General features: G+C 37.8%; 1 protein-coding gene across 1 annotated transcript; it reads right to left on the bottom strand.

The window, feature by feature from the left end:
* LOC139137644 (hyaluronidase-1-like) lies at window positions 1-8,747 on the bottom strand. Its single transcript, XM_070705843.1, has 3 exons — window positions 8,325-8,747; window positions 4,058-4,639; window positions 1-2,510 (listed from the first exon to the last, which is right to left on the bottom strand). The coding sequence occupies exons 1-3, from the start codon at window positions 8,604-8,606 to the stop codon at window positions 2,070-2,072; spliced, it is 1,305 nt and encodes a 434-aa protein (XP_070561944.1). The 5' UTR covers window positions 8,607-8,747; the 3' UTR covers window positions 1-2,069.
* Window positions 8,748-10,921: the final 2,174 nt, after the last annotated feature.

The raw sequence follows: 10,921 nt of genomic DNA, 5'->3' as shown, positions 1-10,921 counted from the left end.
GTAGGGCTTTTATTTCATCACAAACTAAATTGTTAAAAAAGACATGAGAGATTAGCAACCAGGAAAACCAGTTTTTTGCACTGTTAATCGATTGTGTCACTTTTAATAATAAACAGCATTTCAGAAACTCTACAGATCGACATCTCTACATATGTACACATTTTTACCTTTTCTCTTTTTTGTTGGAGAACAAGTGAGTATCTTCCTGGGAGTCCTTGTATCCATCGTTTTACTCAATCAAGGTTTAAATTGCTTTCGATTCTACACACACTATCACATTGCTAGGGCATCAGAACAGGGTAAAACATGCTTCTTCTAATGAAATAAAAAACTGAAGTTTTTCTCCTACAAGACTACTGTACATTCAATCTGTACTGTGTACAGAATTGTCACATATATTGTTTCCGTCCATTGCCGTTGTTGCTGAATAAAAATTCAACTTAGCATATTTCAAAAGAAAGCGCAGAATAATAATATAATACATTAAACGTACAGATGCTGTGAGTTTTCTTAAGACATCCCATCTGGACATAACAAAAATTTTCAAGAATGGTTGTCAAATGTGATATATGTGAAGTTTTACCTGGGATGATTTTTAAGCTGCACGATGGCTCCTGTTCGAGCTACCAAGAGCTGTCCAAAGCTGAATTTCATCTTTCAGAGATACTTGAGTCTGCGCAGAAATATGACAGCTCCAAATATTCTGTGCAGATCGACATTTGAGCTGCATTGAACTGCCGCAGCTCTGGAACCAATCTGCGACAGCTTGCAGCTAAGTGCAGATCGGCAAGTTGCAAGCAACCCTAAGGTGTGCATGCACTCATTCATACAGTCCTTCGTGTTCAATAATAGTCTCATCTTCAATGTTGAAATAGTTCAATGTTAAGTTCAATGACACGTTCAGTGAAAGCTGATAATGATTCTGCCTTTGAGCTTAACTTGTTGAATTTATTTGAAACCAAAGTGTGTGGTAGTACATTCAAAAGTCTCAGAGTTCAGTGACTGTTCCATGACTCTGTGAAAGATATGATCATTGACTGCAGACATGACGGTAAATGCGGTCATTTTCAACGGTCAGCCAAGCTACCAACCAACATCACTGAATGTGAACGATATATTTTATGATTCCTCTACTCCTTTTGCTTTCATGATTGTGATTAACAGTGAACTTGGCCGTTAATTGTTGAAACTCAAAAGTTTCAAAAACACTGACTGGCAAAACATTTGTAATGTTAATTTGTTGGTCATCTTTATTGGTCCGTTCTGTGTTCACCTGAGGAAGATGTTTATATATATGGTTGATATTTAGATTACCTAAGTCATTCATCACTTTAATCCACACATTGCTCTAATTTTTTTCAGAGTTTAAAACATTCTGAATTTTGTCAGTTACGAGCCTAATTTACTTCTAGTTATAGTAACAGTACTTCTATACACAATATCTCAAAAACACAGGTTCATTTCTTTCTGCGTAAAATAAATCACCCGAAATCACCATCATTAAGTCAACTTTGACCTCAGCTGGCATTAAGTCAACTTCGACCTCAGCTGACATTGATGAGAGTGTTGACTGCAGTATGATGCAGCTGTGCTCAGTCATAAAATATTAATGTCATGTAACCATTTTGAAGGAGCAATGAGCAAGACATAGATGTAGGTTTGCCAAAACATTCCACAATACACTGACCAAATCACCAAATTATGGCATGATAAAGATGAGATAAGTTCCAAATCAACGTTCATAATAATGTCATAATGATATTAAAATAATGATCGAGTAGTGGCATAATGGCCAAATACTGACATAATTATCACCAAATCATCAAATAATGGAATAATAATGATGAGATAAGTTTAAATACAAATTTCAAAATAATTTTGGCGGTGTTCTCACCCAATGCAAATATCATAACCTTACACCATTTCCAATATGATCGTACCTATAAAACTCGCAACATGAATTACACTCATTAGAATGTATAAATGATGTCAACATGTAAAGCCATGAAATTAACCATACTAGCACGGCTTTGTTTCAATTATAAATTTTACTTTTTTAAAATCATCAATCAACTTTTATTACATTGGTTGCCATGCCAACCAGAGTAACATTGGCATCCATACATTCCATATTTGGTCTCAGTGAAAGAATATTGCACTTTGGTTTCTTTCTTATTCTTGAATATAATATTTCCATAAATTTCACTCTCTGTGTACTGTGACCAAATCCTCTGTTTTAAAAGTTGCAATTCATCAATCTTTTGTGATTCATCTCCATGGTAACCATCATCATCTTTTCTGATGCACCGTCCATGACCACTACAATATGCTTCACTACACTTCCTTGCAAATTTTGTAACGTTCAGAATATAGGGACCCAGCATGGTGTCCAGGTAATGCTTCAAACCAAGACATGTCGGTGCACTGTTACTGTCATTGTAATCGCCCCATAGTACAATCCCAGCCATGCCCTCCGTTACGCTCTGACCAATGGTATTCTCAAGATCAACCTGAAATAAACAAACAAATCAATCAATCAATCAATCAATGGAATTAATTCATAAATACAGAAACACATAAATAAAATAATGGCAATCATATAAATAGGTTTTGAAAATTAAATAATTTGCAGCATCTTTTTAAACCAGTTACAAAGTAATAGTTGACAAAAGTTGGGACAAAATGGATCTTCACAACACAGCCAATGACAAACTGGCAAAGTATACACGGAATTACTGTTCGGACCTGGCTGTAATGCATTGGACTCTCCTGTGTTATCTTAAAAGAACAGTCTGATTCCCAGACTTGGTATATAATGTTAGTAGACACATGGAGGTAGTAGGAGAGACCTCTCCTACTACCTCCATGGTAGACACAAGAGAATAGTACACATGCTTTTAGTGGTGTAGAAAATTCTCCGCTTGGCAAGGTCTCTTGTCGCGCAGGTGGATGCTTCAAGTGGGAAGTACGTAACAGAGCCGTGTGAGGCGACAATGGTGTAGAAATGGTTCAGTGGATAGATGTAAACTTACTTCGTTTATTTGTATCTTTCATGTGGCATGTAAAACAAATCTGAAGTTGAGAAATGTGAATGTTAGATGACTACCACTAAGGAGGGTTAGAAAAAAGCTACATGGAATCTTTAACCCTCTTCTTGCTAGGCCTTATCTACTGAGTCAGCAAGTGATATTGAGTCAAAACTTTTGAGACTATTTGGCATGGTACGGATTCTTACAGTAGGATTAGTTATGAATTATATTCTTCTGGAGCCTTCAATGCCATGTACGGGACATGCCACGCTGGTTTTGACCAACTTGACCCAATGATAAAATATGAACTTGGCAAGACAAGGCTTAATATGTCATTTTTTGGTTTCTATTTCCCAACTGCTGTCACTTTGTAAAATTTATTTAAAAGGACATACTCACTGCTTGATGGCCATTCACTTCAAACTTTTTTCCCTATATTCAACTTACATTCAATTTGTCATGTCACCCCTTCAAGAACTGATCACTAGTGTGAATTTGGTGCTGCAAAATTACCCTATTAAACCCTAATCCTGCCAGATAGTATCACCTTCCCATCTGCCAAGTCAGTAAAATTCCATTGAGTCAAATTTATACATATATATTTTCACCAACTTGGCTTGGTATGTTATAATTTGGTCAGTAAAACTCATATTTAGAGTATCTAGGTACTCAGGAGGCTTCCAAATATTCAAGTTTTTGTTAAAATGCATCATTTGGAATATATAAAACCTCACTTGTTTTAACCAATTTGACCTGATGATGGCACATGAGGTTACAGGCTGTCAGTATTTAACCATTGGAAAATTGAATTTGGTCAAAAGATGATCTAGTATTATGAGGTGCAATGAATTCAGATGTAGATTATGTGGCATCCAGTTTCTGGGGTAATGTTGAGAGAGAGAGAGAGAGAGAGAGAGAGAGAGAGAGAGAGAGAGAGAGAGAAGAGAGAGAGAATTGTGAGCAACTACAGAATTACTTTGGAAATTTGCAAAATAGTTATAACTTCTTCACTATACAGGCATACTCACATTTGTAAAGTAGAAGTATGTGTGCGAGTAGTTAAATCTACCAAATGGATAGATTGGTTTATTGGAATGTTCAGATTTCAGTGTCACTCTCTTTGCTTCAGTAAGTGCTGCCTTAACAAAGTCCTTTACATCACTTTGTTTATATGACACATAGATTGACGGAAACAGAGCTGTACTTGAATCGTATAACCACTGTAATTCATCATTCTCTCTCTGTATTGCTTCAGAACAAGTGCCCTGTCCACTGAATTTGTAACATTTTGGGAATTCATATAAACCCAATAATGCATATGGGCGCAATTTCTTGCACAGATTCAGTGTTCCTTGAATAAGATTCCTGGCTGCAGTTTCAAATTCAAACTTAGCAACCTCTTCTATTAGGTCATCTGGCCAGTCTTTGTGCCTCTCTTGTACCAGAGATATCGACGCAGTTTTGTAAATCTTTTTCGCATCCCAATTTCTCTCCCAGATTGGTCGCCATGGTTCCCAGTCGATTACAATCCAACCAGAATAATTTGGGTCTGGAAAGTATTTCCAAAAATCTTCACACAACTTTTCAAAATGTTCAGTGAGATTGGTGAGCTGTGATTGAGAAAAGAAATTGATAAGTACATTTAGTACATCATATAAATCCTTCAGAATCATCAACAAGACAACAATGCACCCTCCATCATATAAATGACATTTTTTTTTTATCTGTTTCGTTTGCTGGCACAGTAGATAAATGAGGGCGCTATTGGCAGGGATGAGAAATCAGCATGGAATTTAACCTGCCTGCCCAGAGCTAGAGCAGGTAAATTGCTGGCCAAGTGCCTGAAGGTTTACAGTTATGTACCCAATCGACAGGTGAAGCACACAGGTATGCTGCAAAGTATACGGTATACCATCAATTATACAGGTATACCACTGTCAAGTATACAGTATACTGTGAACTATATACCGTGAAGTATAATGTGTCAAGTATACAGTGAAGTATACATGGTATACTGCAAAGTATACAGGTATACAATGAAGCCTTGTATATGAAAAAGATCAACTCACATATAAATTGCAATAAATTTTAAAGTGATCACCTTTTAGTTGTATTAGCATGTACTTGTAATTGTGGAAAAAAGAGACATCAAAAAATCAAACCATGGACAAACATAAAAATTGATCTTTTTGCTGCAACATATGGGATGTGTGATGATAGACCATGAAATGTTTATGTACCAGATCCTCAGGATGAAAACTGAATCAGATTCCAGTGTTTGATTTGTCCTGTTTTTAGTGTCTTTGTTTCACCACATCTGGAAAACATACATCCTTTCTGTTGCAACAATAGATAAATATTCTGTTCTATCTCTTCCTGCAGATTTGAATTTCAATGTCACTATACAAAACCAGTATACTTCTCATTTCCTTTGTGTTACACAACCAAAAATGTAATCTAGCTGTTGATAACATATTCATTAAAATGTCAAATATTCTCGTTTTTGTGTGTGAAACTTTCATTTTCCTCCAAACCACAAATAACATTCTAAGAATCATGTTTCAATAACTTTTAAAGCCTAGTTTTTTAAGTCCTGCGTGGTCCATGCAAATTAGTACATTGAATTAGATCGGCACCCAAGATATGTCCTCTATTGTTCATGTAGAATACTACCTGTCATTACTAGCTGGTACATTCAAAGACTATTCATGTGATTACACCAGCCACATATTGTCTTGATGTTATGCCATTTCCATACACTACTGATTGGGCAGGAATTTGCAAGACTGTAGCAAAGCTTGGAGGTGTGAATTTATTAATGAAGTGAAAATGAAGCTATCTCTTCATCAAGTGGTCTTAAATGTTGGCTTTAATTGTGGTTTTGCAAAGACATCAAACCATATGATTTGTATAATAAGTAGAAAAGCATTAAAAGTTTGTCTTTTGGTTGAAAGGTGGCACATTCCTGATTACATGTAAAGAGAGAGCAAATTGTTTAAACTGTAATTTAAAATTCAATGGAAAACAAAGGTTTGCATGGAGTGAATAAGTAAGTATACACGCAGAACAATAGGTGTGCCAGAAGAATGTGTGTGAAGCCATTAGGTTTTAAAAAAAAATGTAGCTTGCTTTCGCACTGTATCACCAGGAATGAAGTTTCACTTGCTATCCAGTCTGAAAGGAGCCTATGAAATTTGCATAAAAGTTCGTGTTGTAGAGCCTCGTTTTCGTTACGCTGACCGCCACTGCAGTGAGGGATAAAATGCGGCGAAAGGGCGGGCTTTAAATATCAACGTGCAGCAAAACGTCAATAGCTAGAACTATAATTTTTGCTTTCAGCTGTAGCATACATACTAATGATCTGTTTTCCTAGGGTAAACTCACAAAAGTTGAGAAGATTTTATTTAAATCGCTACAAAGTGGGTGGCGAGGTCGACCCGCCAAATGCGGAAGTAAACTTCACCTTTTTCGTAAAACAGCTCGATAATGACCTTAGAGGTCTTAAGCCAAGCCGAAAATTTCAGAAAATATTCATTTAACTATTATCAACATTTGGTGAAATTTTCATGACCATGCGACCATGGACATGTATTTGCGGCAGTGTTGAATGTTGACATGCAGTTACCATATCGCTGTATACGTAGATCTCGAGGGTCTATGAGTATACGAACACCCGTCACGCTACGTACACTCCACGCTGTTTACTGCAACCAAACCACTTGTCGTTCACACGGCGCGGGCGTTACACGATTAATCTTTCATTTTTTCAAAGTTTACTCCTATAATCGGGTCACTGATGTACTATATAAATAAAGTATATAATTAATGTCACATTATGACCATCAATACTTTAAAAAAAACCAAAATTTTTGCTAGGGCCTACATGAGTTATAAAATGTGCCATGTCTAATTCGAGCACGCACCGTTGCGGCAATGCTAGCAGGGACGGCCGCAGCGCGCAGCTGTTCACCGGCTATCGTTCTAGCCGCATCTATTGTATATTCACGTACTCGTGTGCAGGATACAGGGTAGCCGTATTTATCCACGGAGATTTTTGCGGCCGATGTTATTTCCTACAGTTTTTGTATGATTGCTAGCTACTAGAATGCGAAAACGGAAAAAATCACTCATAAACGAAACAGCACTGCTAGTCAGTACGACGGGTGTCTTCCACTATACTAAGTGTACGGCCGCATACAGTGATAAACGTAGCCCTTCTGTCGCTGTGTCACCGTAGTGTTTTTTTTTTCCATTTGCGCTGTCCACGACTTTACCGAGAAGCCAGCCAGGCAGATTGTGTTGGCCAGTGAGGTAACACAAGCTTGCAGTCTGGCTTCCTCGTCACAATCATTGAAAACATAAATAGAACCGAAAAAATCTTAAAGTTAGCCGGTTAGGACCGAGAAAGAGCTGAGAGAGTCTACGTGTACACCTCACGCTGCGCTGTACGCTGGTCGCCATGTTAGATTTAACACATGAACGGCGCTGCATAGTCAACTTCAACGAGACGTGTTTCAAAACGGAGGCTTAAGCCACTGAGATTTTTCAGATCGTATGGACCTACTCAAGATACCTCTCCTCCCTACTTCTCATGGAAATTTGACTTTGGATATGCTTTTGCGGCAGTGTTTAGTGAACGGCATTTTCGGTCGCTCGAAAACCATAAAAATAAGGCAAACGCAAAAACGAATCGATAAAACCCCACAAAAAATCATCGGCGAACACTAACCAAGAGTACAATTCAGCTGCTAACTGGAAATAGGACGGATGCTAAACGAAGGCTGAGATATCTGCGGATAAAATTCTGGCGAAAAATGCCATAACCGTCACTCACTGACTGAGGGCGCTGTTCGAATTTGAAAGAAATTCCTAATTATGCATGCAAATGAAGTACCCTCCTTTCAGACTGTATCATGTTGCCTTTTTCCTTCACAGTTTGACTTTTTGTAACTTCCCTGGACCTGTCCTCTGCTGTGCAGGACAACATTTCAAAGAAGTGTAAAAAAATCCATGATCTGGCCGTAGTCCATTGAATATGCAATACTGTAGTACTCGCAAAGATGTTTTTGCTGCATACTCTAGGTTGAGAATTTATCTGGTCGTACATTTTATAAATCAGTTTAAATGCGTAAGCTTACTGTATCAATGTGTATACTCTAACCTTACTCTAACCACTCTAAACTAGCCCTGCGTACCGTGTTGTGTGTTCCCGGCGTTATACGGCCTGGTGGGAAGACACCGGGAACACACAGCACGGTACGCACGGCTTCTCAAACACACGAAACATTACGATACCTGAGGAATTCCACCATTGACAGCGGTTCCATTTTTGTCGTAGTATGGGTACAACCCCAAATCGTTCCTGCTTAATAAAGAAATCTTGTCACCTTTCCAATGGTCATTCTTGTTTGCAATAATTCCATACTTTTCAAAATCCAATGGTATCCCGAACGTCTCAGGGCATTCATAAGTTTTTGCGGCCCATACAACGTTGAATGGATTATGCAGGTCTTCTTCAAGGGAATATACTAGCGCCATGTGTAGAAACATGATGATGGGTAAATACTTTTTGACCATTCTTGTACTGTTAGGCGCCCTATTGGTCCAACTCTCTGCTTGAAAATCGGCGGAGGAAACTTTATGTTACGTTTTCAACCGGCGAACATGATTGACGTCAACGCCAAGGTGGAAGTTGGAAGTCATATGACACATTTGTCCCGTAGGTGACTTCCTGATCCACCGCTGGGGGCGCTTTTCGTCGGCAAAAGCTGCAACTTGTAGTCTCAGTTTTCAAGCGTTGCAAGACTCGAAGTGCGTCTCGAATGCATTTACGTAATGATATGATTTTATTGATATTTTTCTTTCTTTTCTTTCCAGTTACATGAGAAAGTTTCAGACAAGTTGCTTTGTAATTTGTTCGTTCGCTCGACACATTCATATGTGGATTTGATTTATTTGCCATTTTGTTGGAATAAATTTATCTTTTCAAAAAGACAAGCTGGGTGGCTGAGAGTAGAGGTATCTTCATGGATGGAACATTTGATTTTGTACTGAAATCTCTGTTCTTGGTGATTTGAAAGTTGGCATAATCATGAACTAGAACTTTCATATCCTAGAAGCAGAAATTAAAAAAAAAAATTGGTACAAACTTTTTGTGCTAGGGCGTACATTCATATATCTTATTTGGTCAAATTTTGATATTCCTATGTCACCATGGCCTAAATGAACTAATGAGAAAGCAACAGATTAAGAAATAACATCTTTGCTTTGCAAAGAATAAACATGAAATTTGCCGAGGGACAAGGGCATATGCAATCTGCAGCAGTTATTTTTAAAATGGAAAATGGATAACCTTGTACAGTACTAGGTGTACTATACATTTTCAAAGAGTCTAATAAAAATTTATTTCACAAATATATGCTTTTGTATGTTCATGGTAGAACTGTGAATCTAAGGAATCAATGTTATTTCTGAGAATTTACCTCAGCAGTAAAATAAAATTATCTATAACTGAATCGTTTGTATTTTCAAAACCTAAACTTCGCCTCTGAATTCATGCATCATTAACTCTGGTTGTCTTTAAGTATCATGAAAACATATTGTACACAAAACCAAATTGTGATGACTCTTCAATCACTATGGCAACTAGGGGAAAGTTAATATTTGATATTTCTCTTTCCTTCTTGTTCTCCAGTATAGAGATGGACCATTTGATATTGCGAACTTGACGATATGGAAAAAAATTACAAAAAAGTACAGCTATGAGTTTAATTGGCAGGCTGGAAAAGAAACCAAATATACACAAAAAAAATGTTGTTAGACCTTTGAGGTGTCAAACATGCCATTAACTTTAAATGTGAAAACACAGATTTTGACGGGATGGTGGTAAATTAGAAAATCTGCCACGAGCAAATCTTTCATGCCTTCCAAGTATATAAGGATCCAACCTTTATTCAAAGCCAAGCAGAACATGTACCAATAGCTTCTGTTCCTCTTGGACAAAAGCAAACAGGCCTAGGTGGTATTTTTTACACCCTAAGAAGGGCTTTTATTTCATCACAAACTAAATTGTTAAAAAAGACATGAGAGATTAGCAACCAGGAAAACCAGTTTTTTGCACTGTTAATCGATTGTGTCACTTTTAATAATAAACAGCATTTCAGAAACTCTACATCGACATCTCTACATATGTACACATTTTTACCTTTCTCTTTTTTGTTGGAGAACAAGTGAGTATCTTCAGTAGTAAAGAAAACGTGGGCAACTGGGATTAATAAGAATTTTACACCCCATTTTATTCATTTATCTACATGAAGCGAAGGAAAATTTAACCATCCATGTAACTAAAGTATGACCCTGACCTATATATGAACTCATGCGCAGCAGTGCATTGTCCTGAACTAAGCGGGGAAATTCCCTGCTGAGTCAGGTCCTGGACTTGCGCAATGTGCTATGACTCACCCCCACTATCAAAACGGAAGGACATTCTATTCTCTCTCTCATTTGTTAGATAGATTCTGACTGAGCCGTACCAGAGCCGGTCTGCTCTTACAAAGGCAACCCTTCGGTTACGGTTCCGAAGGTGCGGGTCTCGTTTCTGGATGTGAATTTTATCTGCTGGCTGTTCCCTTTTCACTATGTTGGAGTCGTCGGAACGAGCGGAACCATAGGGATGTTGCGCAATACCCCTATCAGAACACTGTTGTGCAATACCCCTATCGGGACGTTTCCAGCAGGGGCTTTCCAGGAATTTCGCAATACCGTTCCAGTTGCTTAGTAACTTGTGATGTCATGTTCAATGTCTGTCATTCTACAGTTTTCAGAAAAATCGTTCCGATAGGTTTCTGTGGAATTTTTTTCTGAACGACTCTAGTTAACTTGTTCACCCGATA

The sequence above is a fragment of the Ptychodera flava genome, chromosome 7, assembly GCF_041260155.1.
Source record: "Ptychodera flava strain L36383 chromosome 7, AS_Pfla_20210202, whole genome shotgun sequence".
Lineage (NCBI taxonomy): Eukaryota > Metazoa > Hemichordata > Enteropneusta > Ptychoderidae > Ptychodera > Ptychodera flava.
This window is presented reverse-complemented; position numbering and strand designations above follow the sequence as displayed.

What these genes read in the sequence shown, in the direction of transcription:
- LOC139137644 (XM_070705843.1), bottom strand. Translation starts at nt 8,606, where the DNA reads ATGGTCAAAAAGTATTTACCCATCATCATGTTTCTACACATGGCGCTA. An exon ending in TCAATGGTGGAATTCCTCAG is followed by an intron (nt 4,640 to 8,324) that starts GTATCGTAATGT and finishes TCTCAATCACAG; the next exon opens with CTCACCAATCTCACTGAACA. An exon ending in CATACTTCTACTTTACAAAT is followed by an intron (nt 2,511 to 4,057) that starts GTGAGTATGCCT and finishes TGTTTATTTCAG; the next exon opens with GTTGATCTTGAGAATACCAT.